Here is a 26,465-nt window from a genome sequence, read left to right on the forward strand (position 1 = left end):
AAAAAACTTTGTAGATGAAAGGTAAAATCCAGATGCACCTGAGCTGGTTACAACAGAAACTAAAAAAGAAAGCAAATACAGATGAGAAGTAAAATCCAGATGCACCTGAGACACCATTGTTTAACTGCTAAAAGATATTTTTGAAAAAAAAAACTGCTAAAAGATACAGGTTGCTTATGAACCCTAGGCCTAGGGTACTAAGACACTACAACTGCGCGCGATGACCAGATGGATGCTGTGATCATCGGCATCCTAGTCGACGAAACCTCTGATGTCTTGCGTTCTTCACCCGATGGAGAAATGCATTCTGTCAATTCACACACTTGCAAACGTGCGAACAGCTTCCACTATCTTCTTCCCTAATATTGGCTTTGTCAGGTGCAGATCCATCCCGGCATCAATAGCCTTCTGCAGATCCTCCTGTGTGTCATGCGCGGTCAATGCGATGATCGGAGTGTGAATTCCATAGCGCTGTTCTTCCTCGCGGATGAGTTTCGTTGCTTCATAGCCATCCATATTGGGCATCTAAAATCAAAGAAAAAATATTAGCAATGTCAGGCAATCAGCGGATGGAGCTTTGTGTGTGCACATGCAGAGTTAACAAGTTTTGGTCGAACAAACCTGGCAATCCATGAAGATGACATGGTAGGGCAAGGGTACTATTTCCTCTCCTGACACATTGGCCTGCTCAAGAGCTTGTTTGAGCAAGTTCACAGCCACCGATCCATCTACAGCTACTGTGACAGTTGCACCAAGCTGGTTGAGGATTTTCCTTTGGATTGTTTGCAGCACAAAAGTGTCTTCAGCCAGCAAGATCTGCATCCCAGCAAGAGGCTTATCATCTTCAGGCTTCTGCTTCTGAACCAAGCATGGAGCTTCAGCTGATGCAGCAGCCTCCTGCACACAAGGAACAACAACATCTGGCAAGCCTTGCTGCTGGCTGTTGTTCCCAGCAATCTCAGGACCAACTTGAGAAGATTGTGCATGTGCATCTGAAGCCTGGAGGTCTCTCAGGGTCATAAGGAGAGTGAACAGGCGAGAGCCGTGCACCGGCTTTCGCAGGACGAGATAGCACCCCTGCTCCTTGAGCCTCCTCAGCTCATTGGAAGGGGTCTTGATATCCTCCAGTAGAACAACTTTGCATGGAGCCTGTTGCTTGGTCCTGGCAAGTTTGGCCATGTCCTGGTAAATTTCTTCCAGTGCACCACCGGACACGTCGATGACAAGAAGGATACCAGAAGGAATCCCCCCAAGGCTGGCTCTCTTGGGACCAGTGTTGTTCCTCAATTGGTTCACCATCTCCTTTGAGCTGAAGCACCGGTCGCCGCCGCCGCAGTCAGCGGCAGCGGTGGCCACGCTACTGCTCTGCACCTTCTCCAGCGTGGCGCTGATGAACTCGGCTTGCCGGACCAACCAGACCTTGACTCCCATGCTCTCCATCCATGTCTGCAGGATCCTCCTGGTTTCAGACCCATGAACGTAGAGAACGCAGTGCACGCCCTTGAAGCTGCTGGCTTCTTGAAACGCTGAGGCTCTGTAGTTGGAGCCGTTCAGTGTGCCTAATGGAACTGACGGCCCTTCTTCTATGTCTTGATGAGTCTGTTGCACCTCACTCATCTTCAGCAGCACGTTGAATGCGAAGCATGTCCCTCTTTCCCCGGGCTCTTTGTCCTTGATGCAAATTTCTCCTCCCATCAAACGTACCTGTGATCATGAAGACCAACATAATAAATCAGCCAAGACCAAAAAAAATATTTATAATAAATAAAATGAACATGATTTATTTATATGTATTTGATTTGATTGAGTAGTAACTTACAAAGGACTGCACGATTCCAAGCCCCAAGCCTGTGCCGCCTTGGCCATTGTTCACCTGAACATAGTTCTCAAAGACAGACATCCTCTTCTCCTTGGGGATCCCAATGCCGGTATCAACCACTTCAAAGTAAAACTCAACCAAATTGGGGTCATTCTGCACATGATCCTGGCCATCAGGATCCTCCGCCCTTCCTCTGAACAAGCGTGCCAATGAACCGCCGGCGCTGCGCCTTGGGTGCGCAAACCTTGACGGAGTTCCGACGCCGCTCCCGGCGATCGGCCGGGTCGCCCAGCCCCGGAGGAGGACGTGGCCTTCGTGGGTGAACTTGAGGGCGTTGCCGAGCAGGTTGTCCAGGATCTGCTTGAGGCGCTTGCTGTCCCCGAGGACGGCCGCGCATCGCAGCACCGAGAAGTCGCAGGGGTCCCAGATCACCTCGACCCCTCGCCGGACGCCCGTCACGTTGGCCATGTCCACCGACTCCTGCAGGACGTCGGACATGCTGAACTCGGCTTCCTCCAGCTGCATCTTCCCCGACTCCACCTTGCTTGTGTCTAGGATCGAGTTCAGTATATCTGTAGAAAACAAATCCATCACATCCATGAACACATGACCTGCTACTAGGTTCGAATCAGTATTGTTCTACAACTAATATATCTCCTGAAAAAGATTGCTACGATCATAGTATAACATTTACTTATGTTGAGTTAATATATACGGAAACTAGTCATGTTTGGTAGATAATCTGTAGTCTGATTGCTGATGAAACACCTACGAACTCCGTCCTGTAGCTGGAACCTTTCCTAATATAAGAACGTTATAATTGCTAACCCATATTAGCAGCATTAATCCTTTCCTACACACTATCTAGCTAAGAAAATCCAGCAGCAGATCACAAACCCTACATTTTTGCTAGTATTAAGTGGTGGATTAGTAGACCATATATAACAATGAAAACATCATATTAGTTGCACCACGATTATTCCTACTTTCCTAGCTAGACGATGACGATGACGAACAGAACAAAGCTTGATGCAAATTATAGTATTAACTTGAGATCAGTCCAGGGTTCAGTCAGACTAACCGAAGAGCTTGTTGGTGCAGACGCCCATCTGGTCGAGGTTTTCCACGATGCCTGGGGCGGGGAGCGACTGCGCCTCCGGACGGGACATGTCCACGAGGCCGGCGATGGCTGCCAGCGCGGACCGGATGTCGTGGCTGGCGCTGGCGAAGGCGTTGCTCTTGTTCATGCTCTTGCGCTCCGCCTGCCGCAGCGCCTCCTTCTGCCGGACCAGGTCGGCGTTCAGCGCCATCTCCCGCGCCGACGCTCGCCGCAGCGCCCGCACCGCGAAGGCGCACGACACCACGGCCAGCACCAGCAGTGCGCACGCGAGGACGATCACGGCGACGCACAGCGCCTGGAGCATGTGGCCCTGGACCGGCGGCCGGAGTACCAGCCGGAGCGCCTGCGGTGACGAGCGAGGACGACGCGGCGTCAGGACTCAGGAAACCATGTTTGCATGTGTTAGATCAGAGAAGACAACGCTTGGTCGTGACACACTCGATCGATCGGCCGTTGGCCCAATAGCCCAAAGCTGTTTTTTTTTTCTCTTTTTGTGAAAGGAAAATATATACATTATTAACATGGAATGCATGCGTATCGTATCAGCATTTAGGAAAGGAAAAATACTCGATCGATGCTATTAAGGATCAAAGTAATATCTGATGATCTCTCGGAAGGATTGCGCGCTGCATGGTATACTACTTGCCACGTCATTAATTTCCAAAAATAGCAGACGCATACGTGTAGTATATTTTTCCCACGCATCACGTACGTACGTGTAGTATATACTACTCCTTTTGTTGCACACGTACGTACCACTTGTACTCCGGAGACGTCGAGCATGGCGCACGCGGCTTTGTACCGGTTGTGCTTGGGTCCCCCGGAGACGACCTGGCCGAGCTCGGGCGCGGCGTCGTCAATGGCGGAGGCGGCGCACTTCAGCTCGGAGAACGTGAGCGCGTCCTCCGCCGTGTCGTCGGCGGTGCGGTGCTGGTAGCCAAGCAGCAGAGGTTCGTAGATGGCGGACGCTGACGTGACGTCGTCGTCCTTGTCGTCGCCGACCGCGTAGTACACGTCCAGGCCGTCCTGGACGCCGATGCGGTTGCCGGCGGCCTCGAAGACGTCGTGGACGGAGACCGCTGCCGAGACCACGCCGACGCCGGCGTCGCCACCGCCGACGGGCGCGGAGAAGAAGAGCATCCGGACGCCCGGGCGCGCCCACCCTTCCCAGAGAGACGCTGCTGGCGGCGGCGAGGCGTTGTTCTTGCCCTCGACGGGGGGCGCCGCCGCCGGCGTCGTCGTACTGTTCGGCACGAAAAACCCGTCTGTGGCCGCGGCGGCGGCGCTGCCGACCAGGCGGCCGGTCGCCGGGTCCACCGCCTGGGTGCACCACCTCTTCTGCGAGTCCGTGAACAGCGCTCTCGCCTCGCCGCACTCCGTGCGGTAGAAGGCGAACGCGTGGCCGTCGGCGCCGCCGGCGTAGTACGACACCTGCGCCAGCAGCGGCTGCATGGCGAAGGCCATGAACATCTTGGGCCTCACCTGTGTACACGTCCACGTAAGCAAGCAACCACGTGTCAGTTGTGACTTGTGATTTGATTCGCGTATCTGTATAACAAGACAAAAATGGCAAATATATGGAGTGCAGTAATGGCGATAACGGAAATGGAAATAAAAAAAATAAAGCAGCTAGCTAGCACTTGAGAGATCGAAGCTGGCGATGGTTCGTCGTTGGTCGCGGGCTCCCGAGCGGCGTCGGCGATGGCGACGGCGGAGCGGTTGGCTTCCAGGAGCGGCTGCATGTTGCCGGCGACGTGCCGGAGCGCCAGATCCATGGTCTCTACGTTGGCTTCATCTATAGCTCTCGTGGTTTCCCTCAAGGAGAGCAAAAGCACCACAAGGCTGAGTACCATGACGACTCCGACGATTGCCTGCATATATAGATGTGAACGCGAGTAAGGAAGATTGCTATGACAGTAAAAATCCACACATTTGAGCGTTCCATGTGAAAACTTCACCCTAAAAAATATATGAAAATTCACCCGTGTGTTCATTTTCTATTTCATGGTACGGTTTTCCTGCAAGAAATGACCAGGTACAATGTTCCTTGTATCTGTATAATAACAAAAGTTGGTTCTAAATATTCTCAAGAGCAATGCCAAAATTTATGATAGTAATACCTCTTTGAACTGATAAATAAAGCTCTCATGTAGCCTGAAAGATGGACGTAATTTTTTACACCAAAACGATTGTGATATACTAATAGGAGCAAATAAAAAACATGACTAGATTCTCAAAAGTTTCCGCTGATACATATTCTCCACCATGGTAGATCTACAAATATATCCTAGGAGACATCCATACCCAAACAGTGATGTACGGGTGGTGGTGGTGGTGGTTGGTGTGTGTGTTGGGGGGAGGGGGGTGTCGTAGATCTAGGGCTGAAGCCCTGGCCACACGCAGTGATGAATCTGTCCTGTCCTCGATTCCCCCTATCCTGCCCCACCCCCGAACACACAAAGAAAAGGTTGTTCAACATATTTGGAAAAATGCTCATTTTAACTCACCAAATATTTTTACTAGATTCATAGATCTAGGACTAAAGCCCTGGCCACATCTAGTGATGAATCTGCCTTGTCCCCGATCCCCCCCTATCCCACCCCAACCCCCAAACACACAAAGAAAAGGTTGTTCAACATATTTGGAAAATGCTCATTTGAACTCACCAAATATTTTTTACTAGATTCATAGATCTAGGACTGAAGCCCTAGCCACATCTAGTGATGAATTTGCCTTGTCCCCGATCCCCCCTATCCCACCCCAACCCCCACACACACAAAGAAAAAATTGTTCAACATATTTGGAAAAGTGCTCATTTTAATTCACCAAATATTTTCACTAGATTCATATACCATTATAGTAAAAAATAGTTTTAGATCCTGCTCAAGATTAGTCATGGTAAAAACAAACATAATAGGAAGCTAGATGCAACTACCAATGCAACAAAAAGAGCAATGAGAAAGTGCTTGCCGTCTCTGACTAGCAGTCCTTACCATGGGTAAAAGCATACACAAGTACTGGAGAAGGGATTTTCTTGCTTCTCTATTCGTTTCTACAGTCGCCATGACTTTTGCCTACTTGTTTTTGCCTTTGACTAGTGACTAGTGAGTTGACGAGTTTCTTTGGGTCGCCGCCGCGCTTTTATAGACGCCCCGAGCCCGGCCGGGAAACCAGGAGGTAGAATACCACTGCTAGCGACGACACCGCCTCTGGTTTTGAGCGATCCATGAGCGCGACTTTGCTCCCTTGTGTAACGGCGGCAAAATGATATAGACTCTACGTCACGGCGTCACCTGCAATTAATATTGGCCAAATTATAAACAAATCAACAATCAAATTTCAAAAGAATCTTTTTTCTTCCCGTTGAGAAATTCGCCACGCGTGTGGACGCGTGGTGTGTTTCAGCTCGGGCCATGCACCTAGGCCACGGACGTGCGTGTTCACGGCGTGTGCTCGTCAACGGTACATCGCGCTGTGAAGAGTGTGAAACTACCCGGGCCTCTATTTTAAAATAAAATCTTTTTTTTGCTAAGCATTCATTTGGCTTAGTTGTTTTACTTCTTAAATTTGCATGATCTTATTGATTCTTATAGATATATGCTTTGACTGAGATGTATAGCTGGTTAGACATTATGGTTAGAGATATACATACTAAACTATACTAAACTGTGACTACAAAACCAGAAAAACCATTATGAGTGGGCCTAAGTATTGCCCCCACAGCCAATTTTAAACTTTGACTCACAACTTTGTATGTATGACCAAACATACAAATGTCATGACGTAAAAGTATGTAAAATAAAATAAAAAAAGACAAATATACTATCTTATATCAATATACACAATAGTCGCTAAAAATCGAGGAGAAAATAACTTAAATTACAACATATATGTCATCTTGGTAATTTTTCTTTTGGCGGATTTATTGACAAGTGGTAACTATTGTTTTTTTTAAACTATTACACGGTTATGTCATATGACTATGGACGCAAGCACTATACATTATAATAAATATATGTACGTGCGGATTTGTGTACGGGCTTTTCCGTTAAAAGCAACTGATATTAATAAACTCCACTACGGATCGAAGTGAACTCGTACATTGGTTTTGGCATGTATTCTTTAGGTATATAGTAACGCTAAAGACTAAAGTTAAAGCATGTAATGCATTACTCGGTCCAAGCATATAGCTACTGTCGACATACGCATTATCTTAGAGATGTCTAAGGAGCTTGTCTACTTTGACGATTTTATGCATAAAGTTGATTGTTCCATAGCGTGCCACGTGGGGTTCTCACAAACACATGACTAATAGCTGTTGAGTTTTTTTTTGCCCTTTTAACTTCCTTCACCTTGAGAGTTTCTACGTGGTATATGGTGTTAGCACCACCACTATTTTCTCTAAATGGTCATCAATGTCTATAGTATAACATCCATCTTTTCTAACAATTTTGATAATTGCCAACTACATAATCCTCAAGAAAATAATTACCCAAAATTTTACATAATGAACCAAAAATACTACATATGTTTAAAAAATTGCAAGTCTTATTGATTCTTATAGATATACTTTGACTAAGATGTATAGCTGGTTATACATTATAGTTAGAGATACACATACTAACTATGCTAAACTGCGGCTATAAAACCAAAAAACCACTATGAGTGGTAAGTATTATCCCACGGCCAATTTTAAACTTTGACTCACGAGTCACGACTTTGTGTGTATGACCAAACATAAAAATGGCATGATGTAATAAATGTATAAAATAAAAAAATTAGACAAATATACTATCTTAGTCACTAATAATCGAGAAGAAAATAACTTAAATTACAGCATACATGCCATCTCAGTAATTTTTCTTTTGGTGGATTTATTGACTAGTGATAGATATTTTCTTTTTAAGTTATTACACGGTTATGTCATATGGCTATGGACGTAAGCATGGTATATTATATTAAATATACGTACATGCGGATTTATGTACCAGCTTTTTGGTTAAAAGCAAAACTAATTTTCTTCACTATGGATGGAAGTGAACTTGCACGTTGGTTTTGGCGTGTGTTCTTTAGTTGTAGAAAGTTAAAGCATGTAATACGTTACTCGGTCCAAGCAAATGGCTACTATCGACATACACATTATTTAAGAGTTGTCTAAGGAGCTTGTCTACTTTGACAATTTGGTGCATAAAGTGAATTTTTCCATAACATGCCACGTGAGGTTCTCACAAACACATGACTAATAGTTGTCGAGTTTGTTTTTTGTTTTTTGCTCTTTTCACTTCATCTCATGAGTTTCTATGTGGTATATAGTGTTAGCACCATCACTATTTTCTCTAAGTGGTCATCAATGTCTGTAGTATAACCTCCATCTTTTCCAACAATTTGAATAATTGCCAACTACATAATCCCCAACAAAAAAATTACCTAAAGTTTTATAGTTAGTGAACCAAAAATACTACATATATTAGAAAAATTTCAAGTCTTATTGATTCTTATATAGATATACTTTGACTGAGATGTATAGTTGGTTAGACATTATTGTTAGAGATGTACATACTAAACTACAGCTATAAAAATGGAAAACTACTATGGGTGGGCCTAAGTATTGCCCCACAACCAAGTTTCAACTTTGACTCATAAACTTTGTATTTATGACCAAATATACAAATGGCATGATGTAAAAAAATGTGTAAAATAAAAAAAAGACAACTATACAATCTTATATTAAATATACACAATGTCGCTAATAATCAAGGAGCAAATAACCTAAATTACAAGGGGCTTAAGCATTTCTACCCCTGTTTTCACGTCCATTTGTGATTTTGCCCTTGTTTTTTTAACTTTGTGATTTTACCCCTACTATTTTTAAACGAAGGAAGAGTTTACCCTTGGTCTATTAAGCCCATCTAATGGTGTTAACTTTTGAATAAAAAGACAACTTTGCCCATGTGATTTTACCCTTGTTTTATTGTGTTATTTGTGTTTTTACCTCTAGTTTCATCAAGTTGACACAAATATAAATGTTGTTCGAATCACCGGGAACAAAAAAAATGCACAGTAGTATACATGGGAACGATCCCAGTAATAAATAAAAAACATTTCTACAAAATTAGCCGCTGCAGCTGCAGATCCTAAACAAACACAAAAAATCGATCAATCGAGTAGTACCTCCAGTATCTCCAATTGAACATGAAAAACAAGCAGAAAAAAATTACAAGATCTGCACATGTAGAAGAGAGAAAAAAAAGACAAGATCTGCGCACATGGAAGACCAGTGCACATGTTCCATTTGAACATGAAAGAAAATACACGATCTGCATGCACGGAAAATCCAGTTCTTGCTCGTCCATCATCATTTGACAATCAAACATAAAAAAGACAGCGGATAGGATCTAGTATGAGTCGCTAGATAGGAAGATGGCGCCACCACTGTGCCCCTACGCCACCATGTGACGCCACAGATGGAGGGGAAAGATGGCACCGCCTCACCGCATGGATCCACTGCCGCTGCCTCGACGTATGGATCCAGAGCCACCACCAGTGTTGAGGATGAAGAGAGGGAATCCACCGCTGTTGGCGAAGGGTCAGGGTGGCCTCCACCGCGTGGGCGCCCCAGCGGATACCCACGACGCCAGGGGGAGTAGGGCGGAGAGGGAGGACGAGTCACAGGCACGAGCTGGGGGAGCAGGGCCGAGGGAGGAGGAGCCGCACCGCCACCGGAAGCTGCCCCCGCCGCTCGGACGAAACCCTAACTCGAGATTTGTCGCGACTCTGTTTTGCGACTTCGGGAGCGGACGAGCGCGACTGAGGTCCCAGGAAGAAGAAATAGACTGAAGGGTAAAACTGTCTTTGCTGTAGGTGTCTTTTCTTTTTTTCTTTTTTCAGCCAATTTATAATCTAATAATTTCTCACGGTGTTACATACCAGGGGTAGACATGAGCTTCATCTTGAAAAAACGAGGGTAAAATCGCAAAGTTAAAAAAAGAGGGGCAAAATCGCCATTGGACTATAGAATAGGGGCATAAACACCAAAATCCCAAATTACAATATACATGCCATCTCAATAACTTTTCTTTTGGTAGTTTTATTGACAAGTGATAGATATTGTTCTTTTAAACTATTGCACGGCCGGTTAGGTCATCTGACTATGACCATAGGCACTGCACCGTACATTATAATAAATATATGTACGTATGTGTACTGGATTTTTGGTTAAAAGCTCCACTATGGATGGAAGTGAACTCACACGTTGATTTTGGAGTGGATTCTTTAGTTGTGGAGTAACGCTAAAGTTAAAGCATATAATGCGTTACTTGGTCCAAACATATGGCTATTGTCGACATACACATTATTTAAGAGATCTCCAAGGAATTTGTGTACTGTGATGATTTTGTGTATAATAGGATTGTTAGTGTGCCACATGTGTTTCTGACAAATACACGACTACCAATTGTCAAGGATTTTTTCTCTTTTCACTTACTTTACCTTGAGAGTTTCTAGGTGGTATATAGTGTTAGCACCACCACTATTTTCTCTAAATGGCCATCAATATCTGAGGTATAACCTCCATCTTTCCCAATAATTTTGATAAATGGCAACTATGTAATCCACAACAAAATAATTACCCAAACTTTTACAATTATATAACCAAAAATACTACGTATGTGAGAACAATTGCAAGTCTTATATTGTTTATAAAATCCACTACTATAGGGCCTCTACCACTCATAGCTGGCTTTGCATTGTAACATGACATATTTGTACTAAAGAAAAAAATTATGCAAACTCTTTTTTAGTGGTTAATGCCTTAATGGCCACTTTTTCCATTTCATGAACATTAAAAAGAAAAAGAAGAGTCGTAGTTATAAATTTGAACAGAGGACGAATTAACTTAAAATTACATGACATCTGCATTACGAGGTAGCAAGCAACAATTGTAAGAAAAATATTTATTGAACCGTTTGGGAGGAGTGTCTTCCTGAACTGGTTGCAAGTCTTGACTAGGCATGGTTGCAACTTGAGCCATATGGATCATGACAATCTCTATCAGAATCCCTAACACCAAACAAAACAAACTTTGAGCTATTTTTCTAGAACTAGGCTAGTGCTATAGAGTACTGTTTCTTTCCATAGAGAGGATGCCAGGTGACACTGAGTTGGCCCAATCGTCATTTGGATTAATTTCATGCATCTTAAATTTGCATGGTTTTACTCAATCTTGTAGATATACTTTGACTATGATGTATAGTTGGTTATACATTATTGTTGGAAATACACATATTAAATTGCTATTGCAGAACTAGGAAACCACTATGGGTGGGCCTCAAGTATTTCCCCACAACCAATTTTGAACTTTGACTCACAAACTTTGTATATATGATCAAACATATAAATGACATGATGCAAAAAATGTGTAAAATAAAAAAAGTTAGACAACTATACTACCTTACATTCATATATACACAATAGTCGCTAATTATTGAGCCGGAAATAACCTAGCTACAACATATGTCATCTCAATAGTTTTTTTTTCTTTCGATGGTTTTACTGAGAAGTGATAGATATTGTTCTTTTCAAATCATTGCATGGATTATGTTATCTGACTATGTACGTAGGAAATGTACATTATAATAAATATATGTACGTGCAGATTCATGTACCAATCCTATGATTAAAAACAACTGATATTAATAAACTCCACTATGGATGGAAGTGAACTGCACGTTCGTTTTGGTGTGTTTTCTTTAGCTACAGAGTAATGTTAAAGTTAAGCAAATGGTTATTGTAGACATGCACATTGTTTAAGAGATATCTAAGGAGCTTGTCTACTTTGACAATTTTGTGCATAAAAAGGATTGTTCCATAGAGTGACATGTAGGGTTCTGACAAACACGACTACCAATTATCGTGGATTTTTCTCCTCTTTTCACTAACTTTGCCTCGGGTGTTTCTAGGTGTTCTAAAGTGTGAGCACCCTTTCTAAGTGGCCATCAATGTCAACAATATAACCTCTATCTTCCTAACAACAATGTCTGCAGTATAACCTCCATCTTTCTCAACAATTTTGATAATTGCCAACTATGTAGTCCCCAACAAAATAATTACCAAAGTTTTATAGTTAGTGAACCAAAGATAATACATATGTTAGAAAAATTGCAAGTCTTATAGTGTTTATAACCTCCACTATTATAGGGTGCCTACCACTCATAATTGGCTTGCATTGTAACATGCCATTTTTAGTAAAAGAAGGAATTTTTATGTGAACTCTTTTTTGAATGGTTAATGCCTTGATGGCCAACACCTTTTCCATTTCATTAAGATTAAGATGAAAAGGGGAGTGGTGATTATAAATTTCAACAACGGACAAATTAACTTAAATTACATGATGTCTGCATTGTGAGGTAGCAAGCAACATTTGTAAGAAAAACAATTGGTTAGCCATTTGGGAGGAGTGTGTCTTTCTAAACTGGTTGCAACTCTTGGGCATGGTGTTTCAAAAAGGCATGGTTGCAACTTGAGCAAATATGGATCGATCACTACAATCTCTATTAGAATCCCTAACACCAAAATGAAACAAACCTTGAGCTTTTTCTTTTTCAAAACAAAGAATATACATGTGGCACATAAAGAGAAGATCTTTGTAGTACTGTAGAGAGACTCTAGAACTAGGCTAGTGCTATATAGTACGCATTTGTTTCCACAGAGAGGATGCCAGGTGTGTCATGTGTGGCACTAAGCTAGCCCGATTGTCATTTGGCTTAATTTCATGCATCTTAAATTTGCACGGTTTTATTTAATCTTGTAGATATACGTTAATTTGCACAGTTGGTTATACATTCCTGTTAGAGATAGACATAATAAATTGCTGGTACAAAACCAGAAAACCATCATGGGTGGACCTCAAGTATTGCCCCACAACCAATTTTGAACTTTGACTCACCAAACTTCGTATTTATGATCAAACATACAAATGACATGATGCAAAAAGTGTGTAAAATAAAAAAATATTAGACAACTATACTACCTTACATTATATATACACAACAGTCACTAATTAATTAATTATCGAGGCGAAAAACACCTAAGCTACAATATACATGTCATCTCAATGGGTTATTTTCTTTTGGTTGTTTTTACTAAGAAGTGGTAGATATTGTTCTTTTTAAACCATTGCATGGATTAATTATCTGATTATGTACGTAGGCAACATATATTATAATAAATGTACATACGTGCGGATTGGTGTACCGGCTTTATGGTTAAAGCAATTAATGCTAGGTGTGTGGCACTAAGCCGGCCCAATCATCATTTGGCTTAATTTCATGCATCTTAAATTTGCATGGTTTTTATTCAATCTTATACATATGCTTTGACTAGGGGTGTATATAGTTTCTTATACATTATTGTTGGATAATAAAATGCTGCTACAAAATAAGAAAACCACTATGGGTGGCTCTCAATATTGCCCCACAACCAATTTGGAAATTGACTAATCACAGTTCACATATATTATCAAACATACAAATGGCATGGTGAAAATAGTGTGTAAAATAAAAAAAATTATTAGACAACTATGCTACCTTATATTCATATATACACAATAGTCGTTAATTATCAAAGTGGAAATGACCTTATGTACAATGTAATGCCATCTCAATAGTTTTTCTTTTGGCGGTTTTTTGACAAGTGATAAGTGCTATTTCCAAATCATTGCATTGATTATGTTGTGTGACTATGTATGTAGGCACTGTATATTATAATAGATATATGTACATGCGGACTGTGTAACAACTTTACAGGTAAAAGTCACTGATATTAATAAACTCCACCATGGATCGAAGTGAACTCTAACATTTGGTTTGGCTTGTGTTCTTTATATGTAGAGTAACACTAAAGTTATAATGTGTTACTCAGTCCAGGAAAATGGTTATTATTGTCATTCATATTGTTTAGGAGGTATTCGGAGTTAGACTACTTTGATTATTTTGTGGATAAAGATTACATTTGTTTTGTGTAGAGTATCACATGGGTTTTTGATAAACATGGTTGTGACAACATTAGTACATGTAACACATTATTACTAGATCCAAAAAGGAAGTTATCATAACCATATGCATTATTTAAGAGATATCTGCGAAGCTAGACTACTTGGATGGTTTTGTGCATAAAAGGGATTGTTCCATAGAGTGCCATGTGGGGTTCTGACAAACATAGCTACCAGTCATTGAGTTTTTTCTTTTTTTACTAACTTTACTAAAAGAGTTTCTTTCCCTGCAATGTTTTATAGGTGGACTATAGTGTTAGTGCCACCGGTATTTTCTCTAAGTGGTCGTCAATGTCTATAGTATAAACTCCATCTTTCCAATTTTTTTGATAATTTTCAACTATGTAATCTCAAACAAAATAATTATTCCCAATAGTTAGTGAACCAAAGATACTACATATGTTGGAAGAAATACAAGTCCCATAGTGTTTATAAACATCGCTATTGTAGGATTTCTACCACTCATAACTGGCTTGCATTGTAACATGACATTTTTCAGTAAAGAAGAAAAAGGAGATCGTACAAATTTGAAATGGAGCGTATGATTGTGAGGAAGAACAAGTAATAATTGTATGAAAAACAATCATGTAACTATTTAACAAGAGTGTACCATTCTAAATTGGTTTTAACTCTTGATGGTGGGGTCTCAAAAAGGCATGGTTACAACTTGAGCCATATTTATGACTACAATCTTTGCTAGAATCCCTGGCACGAGAATGATAATAAGCGTTCATTTTTTTCAAAAACAAGGAGCATAACCGTGGCACATAGATGAGTTTTCTAATCAATACTTTAGAGGGACCCTAGAACCATGGGTATTGTAGAGTATTTGTTTCCATAGAGAGGACCAAACGCAGGGCACTAAGCCGGCCCAAACCCTAGAACATGCAATAATGACAATGACAAGTGGACTAGAATTAGAATGTGCTTCAATACAATGGGCATTGGATAACCGAGAGTGTGAGACCCCATCAATAGCAATGGATAATGTCCCATGGGCTCACAGAGTCACAGTTCCACTGGCTCGGGCTCTACTTTACGCATTTTGAGAGCTCACTTCTTGGGTCAGGCTCGCACTGTTTCATGTTCAAGCCTCTTTAGCAGAGCTTATGCATGGAACTCAAGAGGATCAATGTCGAATAGTTATTTTTTATAGAAAAGTAATTCTATATGAAATTTGTGAAGTGGTTCTCTAATGAATTAGGAGTATGAGAGCAGAAAAAATAGCTTCCATGTTGAACCACTTTAGAATTGAACTTATCTTATAGGATCACTTTCAGCAGCACAATCACTTATCTCTAAAATTCCTAAAAAAATGAGAAGCTAAAAAGTACTATAAAAATATTTTTTAGATGTGTCTCTACTTTTTAATCATGGTTTTGAAAGTGGTCCCGACAAGTATTGCATACCAGATAACATTGAACATGCAATAATATCAAAATTTCCAATTTAAAGATGCAAAATCATCAAAAAAAAGGAGAGAAGCAACTTTCTTCAATACAGGATTTGTGCAGGGAGTTGGAGCCATCATGGCTTCACCGGTGAGGATTTATGTGTTCGCCTGCAGGTACGAAGTGAGGACTACAGGAGCGAGTCCTGAGGATGGAGGCAAAGCAAGTAATGGATAGGGTGGAGAAGTGGGAAGAGCGCTGGTGGAGTGGAACTATGGACAGTTGCTGGGCAGCAGATGGGGGATTGGGGAGCGAAGGCGATGAGCGACTAGTAAACTTGGGGACAGTTTGGTTCGACCCAACGGTTCTTCAAACCGGTCCAAAAAATGATACAAATGGGCTCTATTTCTGGCCCACTAAATCAGCTAGGGTTAGTGGTTCAAATCAATTGAACCTTTGGATCGAGTGGTTCGATCCACTCCCTTCCTCCCGTCTGTCTGACCCTGGCCGCCACCCTGGCTCCTTGCCACCGGTCGCTGAGCTGCCGCCCACCGCCTCGCCCCCGCCCCCGCCTCCCCGCCTACCAAGGAGGAGGAGCAAGTAGTCCATAGTCATTGACGCGGAGGTAGCCGAGGAGCAGCAGTCCAAGATGTCGTCTCAATCGCCGAGCAGCGAGGCCAGCAACAGCAAGAATACACGGTGGTCTCTAGTGCCGGAGTGAAGGAAGAGCCAGAGCAGGGAGGCGTAGCCCACGGCGACGGAGGATCACCCGACGCAGGAGCTACAGTGGCCAAGCAGGCAACCCAAGCCATGGAGCGGCCGCAGATCAACATCAGCGTCGACATGCAGCTGCTCCACTGCGCCATTATCAAGTGTCGCTGCCCCCACAAGCCTCCCGTAGTCAAGGTATGATGTCACATCCACCAAATCTATAGGCAGTAGATGGTTTGTTTCCTTCAATGTCCTTGTGTAGAACAAAGATTTGATTATTTTGCACCACGGATTGATGGATGTGCCTTCGTCCATGTGGCTGCAGTGCGAGGCCGAGCACCTCCTGTGTGGCGCCTGCCTCAACGGGGGCCACTGCTGCAAGTGCGACCGCGCCAGTGCCTTTGCGCAATGTGGGCTGGAGCTGGACGTGTTCATCGGCGACGCTAGGGTGTCGTGCCCGTTCAAGTTCTATGGCTGCGGCGCCTCCATCGTCTACCATGTGACCGCCACACACCAGGACGCGTGCGCCTACGCGTCGTGCCAGTGCGCGGTGCCTAGGTGCCCCTTCACGGCCACCCTGCCGAGGCTCCGCGACCGCCTCGCTATCGACCACGCCTGGCCCCTAACACGCTCCTAGCCTACGGGAAGGCGCTCTCGCTTCGTGTTCTAGGCCAGAGCCGCAGCACCACCACCACCGCCTGCCGATCGTGGAGGGCAACGAGCGCAACCTGCTCGTGCTGTCTGTGCGCCCGTGCGGCGGTGCCAACGGCGTGGCAAGCTGCGCCGTCTCAGTGTTGTGCATCAGGATGAGCGCCGTCGCTGAGGCCGGCCCACGGTTCACGTACATACTTTGGGCCAAGTCCCCAGCAGCACCACCACAACAAACCGTTTCCAGATGAGGCCAAAGAAGATGCACGTCACTTGCTTAGTATGTATACCTAGGGTGGGTCAAACCGCAATATCCATTGGTACACCACGGGGCTGAAAGTTATTTAAATGGAGTGTGTGGTGCTCCTATTGACACCAAATGGGTTGGTGGATCGGCTGTGGTTCGATCCATGGTTGAACCACGCCCATTTTGAGCGACTAGGCGAGGGCGATAGCATGGTTCCCAAACTCACAACTTTGTGATTTGGCAATGGTTGATAGGTTCACGAGATGCAGGAGTGAGAGGGGAGGTTTTGTGTGAATTAGGGTTAGGACTCATTTTATATGGAATGAGGGCTTAGGCCAATATTTATTTATTAGGCTCATTTTAGCATGTATACATGTGTAGCATGTCTCCAAGAAGTAACGAGGACAAGTACATATGACGGAACTAGGGTTAGGACTCCTTTTATATAGAATGAGTGGGCTTGGGCAAATATTTATTTGTTGGGCTCATCTTAGCATGTATACATGTGTAGTAGGTCCCCAATGAGTAACGGGGACAATACATAAGGAATGTCTCAGTACCCACTATATCCATTGGAGATGAATTTTTGTCCGTTAAGATCCCCGTAGAGAGATTCAGTTCCATCCCCATCCCCCAACGGATCAAATACACGTTGAGTATTGGGCCCATTGCCATCCCTAGTCCTAGTAGTATTTTCCTTTATCCCCCCAACCTCACCAACCCCACGCCGTTCTGTGCTGGCAGGCAGGATGACGTGCACTACTAGAGTAGAGGTTTTTCTTGATGACCAAAAACTATTAGGAAAGACCCAAAAACGATAAGAATCGTATTCCTGACATTAGGCCTTCCCCAACGCGCCAAGCTGGCTTGTAGCCCCGTCCTCCACATCAGCGCGCGAGCTCCAAATCATGTTTTGTAGTGGCTCCGCAGCAGCTTATAGCTGCCTGCAGAGGCTGCGACAGTCTCGCCTGACAAAAGTGCAAGGCACCCAGGCAAGCAAGCGTTGTAGACGGCGAGCAGCGAAACTGGTCTCTGCTTTTACAGAGGTTGTGAAAGAGAATGGCAAAAGAAATAAGTGACAAAAAGCTAAATGATGAGATGATGTTCTTACAGTCGATGTTAGCTTGCGTTGTAAAATCAGTAGTTCTCTGTACACACCATCTACCTGTCCTATACTTTTTGGCTCAAGCATATGCTACTGACTGCCCGCGTTGGGGCTGGCCTTAGGAGCAAGTCGACAGGAATAGCTCGACATAAATGATGGAGTTTTTCTGACAGCTGGCCAGTGACCAACAAGAAACTTTTCCTGTTGACAGTTCCTAACAACCTACGACATCTGACTTTTCACGCACGGATAAAACCACCTCTCCTGACGGCTTCTGTAGGCCATCGGGAGTCGAGTTTACTTTCGTAATGTTTTGTACATATTCTGTGTGTTTTGCAAACTGACAGGATTTGCACATATTCCTATGTGTTTTGCAAACCGACAGGAGATATATGGACCACTCTTGATCGTTTTCATTGGTACCTCATTTCTGACGGTTTTCTTTGAACCGTTAGGAAACATAAAAACTGTTAGAAATAGTCTGGTCTCTAAGAGTAGTGGGCACGAAGTGAGCTACTCAATTCATGGAATCTGTGTTAGGGGGTGTTTGGTTTGGGTGGTAAAGTTTAGCGGGTACTGTAGTAGTTTCGTCTTATTTGACAATTAGTATCCAATCATGTACTAATTAGGCTTAAAAGATTTGTCTCTCAAATTACTCTCCAGCTGTGTTTTTAGTTTCGTAAATAGTCTATACTAGAAATGTGCGTGGCGTTGCCGCTTTATGGCCAGTGGTTAGCTATGCGTCGTACATGTGTCTATGTGTTTTTATTTTTTTTCTTTGTATGGTGTATATTTTAAGTGTATTTATTTTGTTTGTTTACATGGTGACATGATGTACTCATATATGTGAGTGTACGAAATGTCATATATATAGTGAAGTATTTGGCTTCTTATATGTATATCAGCCAAGGTTTTTTATTTCATTATCGCAAAAATTTCGGCCACCACCGAAATTACCGAATTTCGCGAAATTCGGCCGAAATTTTTTTAGAGACTAGCACATGAAGTATGCTTTTATTTTTAAAAAAATTAGATCTAAACAAGTATCAATATGATTTATGATTACACATCTATTGAATAGAAGAATATGCAATATAAACAATAGAAAATATGAGTCTAAAGTTATATAGCACATGTATTAGTATATAATAAAATTTCGGATTTTTCTTTCGGCCACCACCGAAATTCGCGAAATTTTGAACCCTAATATCAGCGATTATTTGTTTTTGATTATTTTGTATTACAAGTTAGTATAAAATTAAAAGATTAGGAAACGAATATTATGAAAAAATGTATGAATTGATTTAGAGTTAAGGTGGGGAGAATTAGAAAGCAGAGATTATGAAAAGGGTATAAATTTATTTAGAGTTAATTTTGGAGAGATATTTTTAGTTCATATGCGATATGAGGAAAAAATTAATCACTGACATAAAATTATAGATGTATATATCTATCAAATAAAATGCACTAAACCATACGATATTTTAAGTTAAATGCATAGATCTAGTCATAAGAAACTCAACAAAATTAGTTTGTTTTTTTATGATTTTTCTATATTTTTTTACAAATTTTTGGAGATCTCTATTTTGAAAAGAAAATATTAAAAATTAATTGAAAAATAAAAATAGCATAGGGCCGTATTCGGCCCACTTAGGCCCAGTAAGCTGAGAGAGTGTGCGAATACAGACTGATATTTGATTATTTTGAATAAAACGTGGCCACGCTCCCTGGGCCTCTTTTGGTGCATGAATCGTCTTAAGGAGAAGTGCTGGACGGGGGGTTATATTTCAACAAAGTGCGAGGGCTTTTTTGCAAAATAGCAGAGAATGGCTCGATCTAGACCGTCCAACCGGCCGATCGGACGGCCTGCGGGAGCGTGGCCTAATTTTGGTGAGATATTTTTAGTTCATATGCGATATGAGGAAAAAATTAATCACTGACATAAAATTATAGATGTATATATCTATCAAATAAAATGCACTAAACCATATGATATTTTAAGTTAAATGCATAAATCTAGTCATAAGAAACTCAACAAAATTAGTTTGTTTTTTATGATTTTTCTATAATTTTTTACAAATTTTTGGAGATCTCTATTTTGAAAAGAAAATATTAAAAATTAATTGAAAAATAAAAATAGCATAGGGCCGTATTCGGCCCATTTAGGCCCAGTAAGTAAGAGAGTGTGCGAATACAGACTGATATTTGATTTCAGTAAAGTTCGAGGACTATTTTGAATAAAACGTGGCCACGCTCCCTGGGCCTCTTTTGGTGCATGAATCGTCTTAAGGAGATGTGCTGGACGGCAGGTTATATTTCAACAAAGTGCGAGGGCTTTTTTGCAAAATAGCAGAGAATGGCTCGATCTAGACCGTCCAACCGGCTGATCGGACGTCCGGGAATTGCGGGCGACGTGGCCACGCTCTCTGGGCCTCTTTTGGTGCATGAATCGTCCTAAGGAGATTTATTACTCCATGCATGTGTCCAAACATTCAATGTGACGGACGGTAAAGTTTAATAGGGCAAACCAAACAATCCCTTAGTCAAACTTTATAGAAGGAATTTACAACATATATGTCATAAAATGAGTACCTTATGGAATCTATTCTGTCGAATCTAATGATACTAATTTGATATCTTAAGCCTTGATTTTTTAAAAAAATTCGATCAAAGTTTTAAAAAAGCATGAGTTAAGGTACCAAATATACAAAGACGAGCCAGCCGTGCCCACTCGCACCTGGCCTTGGCCCTCGCCCTCGGCCAGCGTCCCGGCGGCTGGTCTGGTGAGGTCTGGACGTCTGGTAGCTATGATCCGCCAGAGATGCTCAGAAGTCAGAACAGAGCAATCACGGTCACTGGCGAAGGCGAGGCCGACGGAGATGACAGCCGGAAGGGAAGGAGGATGCTTGGTTGGTGCACTAGACTCGCTCGCCGAGTCCACGCACACGCGTCTTGGTGTTTCTTTTCTTCCGTGAATTGCCTCCGTGCTTGCTCGGATATTTTGCTAGTCCAGACTCCACAGTCTCAGTCCAGCTTCTCCCATCCGATCCATAAAGATGGGGACAGTGCTCGAAACGAATACCCGCAGTTCTTCTCTAGTGTAACTAAATAAGCTAAATGAAAGAAAATGAGAAGAGAAATTATATATCAGAACCGCAGATATGGTCATCCCCGTCCTTACCGATCCAGTGGAAAATTCTCGGCGGCAAAAAGAGCACGAGGCACCCAAGGTGAAAACGCGTAGAGTGGAGCCAGAAGAAGCAAGCGAACTCGCGCTCTCAGCAGCCAGCGCGCTCGCGCACCAGTCAATGCCACGGCCACTGCTTTCGTTGCGACACGACACATGAACACAACTGGTCTGCAGCCGAGAAAACTATCCACCGCAGCAACGGCACACGGTAGACGCTGCCCGTTGCTGCGTGCGTTGACATGTAGACTTCGCGTGCCTCGCTGGAAGAAGAAGCTACCTGCTGCGGCGCGCGCATCTTGCAGGCCCGTTCGCCATCAAGATGGAGCACGGCGGCAGGTTCGGCCGCGCCGGCGGCTACGACAACAGCAGCAGCAGCGGTGGCAGCAGCCCGGCGGCGTCCCCGCGCTCGGGCCCCTCGGACAGCGACGGCTCCACCAGCAGCAGCAGCAACGCCGACGAGTTCTGCCCCGACCCTTACCCGAGTGTACCCGTGTTCCAGTTCCAGCACCACGGCGCCGCCGCCGCCGCCTCCCGCGACGAGGCCGACGACCGCGCTAGCCGCCAACTGGTGACCGTGGCCGAGTCGTCCGCCTGCGTGCTCGACGACATCGACAGGCACCAGCAGCGCATGCTCGCCCTCCTCCCGGCCTTCTCCTCTCCCGCCAGGCCCCGCGCGCGCGCGGACGCCTTGTCTCGGTGGCTCGCCGGGTTCGACGCCGGCTGGGTGCTGGACACGAGCGCGTTGGGCGGCGGCGGCCGCGATGGTGGTGGTGGTCCCCTCTCGCGGCGGGAGGTCGGGAGGAGGGTCAGGGCGTGGGCGCAGGCGCTGAGCACCATGGAGCACGTGTTCCGCCTTCGGCACCAGAAGCTCATGGCCGCGCAGGTGGTCGCCATGGGGGAGCTGGCGGCCGCGAGCGCCGGGGCGATGCTGACGGTGGCCGGCGCCGTGGCCGCGCTCGGGAGCTCCCCGTCGAAGCTGCTCGCGGCGCTCGACGTGTACGTCCCGGTGTCGGAGGCGTTCCCCGTCCTCGCGAGGCTCTTCTCCTGGGGCCCCGCGCATCCGGTCTCGGTCGCCGCCGAGGCCGCGCTCGCCGCGCTGGTGGACGCGGCCCGGCGCTGCAGGCGCGACCTCAGGACGTCGTTCATAAGGTCGCACTACCCGTGGCGGATGCCACAGGGTGGCGAGGTGCACCCGTGCGTCGGCTTCTGGATGGGCTACTTCCGCTGCCTGCTGCGCAACCGCATCTCCCTCTACTTCGTCCTCGCCGCCGACGACGACACTGACAGCGACAGCGACAGCGAAGCACCGGCGGCGTCGCCGCCGCGCGCGGCAGGCGGCGGCGGCGGCGGGATCGGCCTGGTGGGGGAGCTCATATCGTGCCTGGAGGCCGTGCTGGAGGAGAAGTCTGCGGCGCTAGCGTTTCCGGGGCTGAGGCAGGTGTTCATGCTCAACAACACGTTCGCCATCGTGCGGCGCGCGGTGCGCTCCGACCTCAAGCTGTTCCTGCCGCCGGGGTGGGTTCGCGCCCGCGAGGAGCGCATGGAAGGCTACATCAAAGGCTACATGGAGGCGTCGTGGAAGCCCGTCGTGTCGCGCTTGGACGGCGGCGGCGGCGGCGGCGGCATCAAGGCCAAGCCTGGCGCTGCTCTCGGCCTCGGCGGGCGGCGAAGCAATCGGCTGAGCGCGTTCTACACGGCGCTGAAGAACGCCTGCAGCGCGCAGAGATGCTGGAAGGTGCCCAACCCGGTGATCCGGGGAATCCTCCGGAAGACCGTTGCGGAGACTGTCGTGCCGGTGTATCGCCGGTACTTGGAAGACCATCCGGAGGTAGAGGTGGCCAAAGGGCGGACCGTGGAGGACCTGGAGCAGCACTTGTCAGATTTGTTTGAAGGATAGAAGGTGGACTTATACATGGCCATACAGTCCACGGCCCGTGGCCCGGTGGTCATCGGGCCCGTGCCAGCATGGGCCGAGGTACCAGGCCATGTCTGGGTCACCACCTAGGCACGTGGCGCAGCACGAGTACGGCCCGTTTCAATGGTTAGCTTTGTGAAAATGAATTATTGATGTAGTTGTGACTTGTATATTTAGAATACATGTACAGGAGAAAGAGGAGGAAGTGGCATTGAATGTTAGTCTTCAAACCTTTCAAAGAAAACAATGTCTTGTATATTTAGAATATATATAGTAAAAGCTATCTTTCTATATTAATAGGAATACAAATTTTGATGAAAAAAAATCCTCGAATAGTTTCTTCAATTTAATCTCCAATTACTGCCACACTATTTCTGGTTTTTAGCTAGCCAAAGATGAAGGGTGGGGCTACCTCTCCAAAGTACAGATAAGAGTATCTCCATGAGTTTGGTAAAATAACTTCCTATCTTAATATTTTAGCAAAAAGAGAAAAAAACTTTCTCCAACAGTTTGGTAAAATAGCTTATTAAAATAGAAAGTTGTCAAATATCCTCCTCAACTCATCCAAAGTCAAAAGAACTCCCTATCTCTCATCATTAGACCTGTTTTCACGTCATTTCTTGTACAGTCCTCTGGTCTGACCACCGCTGGTATGTACCGGCCTCCATTGCCACCGCCCTATTAGTCAACGCTATTGCTCTATGCTTGCCTCCGCGGATGTTATTGATATTTGCTTCGAAAGCATGGCATGCTGACTTCGCATGTGCATAGTCTGCTATCTTTATATATGTTCATCGCTTGCATTGGCATGGATGCTAGGCACGCCTTGCTGGCCGTACAAAGCTAGTGCTTACGTCAGTGCGGTGCTGATAAAAGATACAATTTTCTTTTTAATTTTTTTATGAACAACATAATAAACTAAAAATCATTAAATATGGGCCCCATTATAACTTTAAAAAGTTATCAGAGGAGACTGTTGGAGAAAAACAGAAATTAAGGTTGTTATTTCTTTTGTTAACTTGCTAAATTAATTAGTTTAGCAAGTAAATTATACCAAACTCGTGGAGATGCTCTAAGATATAGGAAAACTATAACACGGAGAACAATTTTTATTCAAATGATTAAACAAGGATTTAGAGAATACAGACTAATGGATAACAAGGAACCAGCTTTGACCTACAGTAAAAAGATCTCATGTTGACTTACTCCATAATATCTAATCGATTTGGATAAATAATGTCAAAAAATATTTTTCACAAGATGGAAACAAAACTTTTGAATAAAAGTTCTCAACCAAAAGGTCCAGAAAAATGTCCCAAAATATTCTAGAAAAACTTTTTTGATGAAAAAGTTTAGGAAAAAGTTCCAATAGAAAGTTCAGATAAGAATGTTTGTCAAGAAGTCTCAAAATATTGGAAAAACCTTTTATAAGGAGCCTTAAGGAACATTTCCTTTTCTTCTCTAGGTAGAAAAGCTATTTCAATTTTCTACTCCCTCCATCCTAAATTATAAGTTATTCTAAGAATCTTGGAGAGTCAAAACTCAAGTTTGACCAAAATTATTGGAAGAATTACGAAGATTTATTACATCAACTAGATATACATGAAAATATACTTAATGAAGGACCTGTGATACTTAGTTAGTATCATAAATGTTATTATCTTATTATATAAATTTGGTCAAATTTGAGATGGTTTGACTATCCAAGATTCTTGGAGTGACTTATAATATGGGATGGAGGGAGTAAATATTGAGAACTTCTATCTTCTCCCTTCACGAACCTTTTTAGCCTTTTCATCAAGCATTTTCCCAATGCTTTTTGCAGTCTCCTTGTCAAACTTTTTTCTCTAATTTTTTTGGTTAAACCTTTTAGTTGGGACATTTTCCTAAAGTTTTTCAAAAGTTTGTATGGATTGTTTTATTTTTAAAAATAACTAGACTTTTTTAGTTGAAACTTTTAAACTAAATTTTATCACTTTTATAAAAAAAATCAGCATTTTTTGTTTCATAATGGCTAATTTAGAAAATAAAAAGGAAAATAAATTTTAAAAGAAAATCAACAATACAAAACAAATATATATAGGAACCTAAGAGCATTTTCTTTAGCTCCTTAAAACAGCTATCTAATTTGGGTTGGCCTTGTTTAGTTCCAAAATTTTTTGGGAAATGGACACTGTAGCACTTTCGTTTGTATTTGACAAGTATTGTCCAATCATGGACTAACTAGGCTTAAAAGATTCGTCTCGTCAATTTCGACCAAACTGTGTAACTAATTTTTATTTTCATCTATATTTAATACTCCATGCATTCGTCTAAAGATTCGATGTGACGGAAAATCTGAAAAATTTTGCAAAATTTTTCGGGAACTAAACAAGGCCGGAAAAAAGGGGCACCCCAATAGTTTGTACAATATTATTCTACAAGACAGACACTTGATTAATATTGTATCCAAGTCAAAGATATGTGTGTCCACCGTTTTGCACTACTCATCCAGTTGGGCACTCCTTAGTCCCTCCGGGTTTCTGATTTCCCCCATTGTTTTTTGTCTTCTTTTGTTCATCACTACATTATTTTTGGTTTATGGTAGTATGTTTTTTGTTCATCATAATTTTACTCTTGTTTTGGTTAATGCAAATTTGATTTAATTTTAATAAATGAAAGTTATATATTTTCTTCATCACACAACTTTTTTCCGTGTTATTTTTTCCAAGGTTATTGTTGTTGTTAATTTTTTTGGTGCATGCTAGTGTATTTTTTTTGTTTTTATCCATCGTAGCAATTTATATATTATATGCTACCAAAAATAGATAATATTTTTTTAAAAAAAAATTGTTTCATCACAAAAATTTGTGCTGATGTCAGTAAAGTAGCATCCTCAACTCTGGAGGGATCAGACGCCAAAAGGCCAAAAACCCTGTGCACTTAGCAGTTGAAATTTCGCGCGCCCGGGAAAATGTGAGGCTACTCAAACCTGATCACTGAATTCGAGTCGAAGTCGATAGCGTAGCCGCGTTAGAGCGACGCCATCGCAACTGGCCCCTTCCCTTCCCTTCCCTGTTTCCTTGAATATATCTCATTGGCTTCTCCCCATCGCGTCTTTGTCTTTCCATCTCGATTCGCAGTTCGCACTCTCCAATCGTCTTTCGATCCAACCTCCTCGCGTCCAGATTCCCACTGCCTCCCCAATCTCGAGTTCAAATTCGCTCTCACCCTGCTCTCCGCTCGTGTTTCGATCTCAAGTTCTGCTCTCCACTCGTGTTTCAGTCTCCAGT

At 43.6% G+C, this 26,465-nt stretch overlaps 2 protein-coding genes across 2 annotated transcripts; one reads left to right on the forward strand and one right to left on the reverse strand.

The window, feature by feature from the left end:
* LOC8076204 (probable histidine kinase 2) lies at positions 276-15,992 on the reverse strand. The gene is made up of 8 exons (XM_021449748.1): positions 15,880-15,992; positions 5,060-5,093; positions 4,580-4,810; positions 3,696-4,487; positions 2,901-3,282; positions 1,820-2,391; positions 622-1,704; positions 276-525 (listed from the first exon to the last, which is right to left on the reverse strand). Exons 1-8 carry the CDS (start codon positions 15,990-15,992, stop codon positions 316-318), a joined length of 3,417 nt encoding a protein of 1,138 aa, XP_021305423.1. The 3' UTR covers positions 276-315.
* LOC8065410 (E3 ubiquitin-protein ligase SINA-like 10) lies at positions 16,188-16,987 on the forward strand. The gene is made up of 3 exons (XM_021449749.1): positions 16,188-16,283; positions 16,414-16,646; positions 16,759-16,987. The coding sequence occupies exons 1-3, from the start codon at positions 16,188-16,190 to the stop codon at positions 16,985-16,987; spliced, it is 558 nt and encodes a 185-aa protein (XP_021305424.1).

Source organism: Sorghum bicolor, chromosome 10 (assembly GCF_000003195.3).
Source record: "Sorghum bicolor cultivar BTx623 chromosome 10, Sorghum_bicolor_NCBIv3, whole genome shotgun sequence".
Classification (NCBI taxonomy): Eukaryota; Viridiplantae; Streptophyta; class Magnoliopsida; order Poales; family Poaceae; genus Sorghum; species Sorghum bicolor.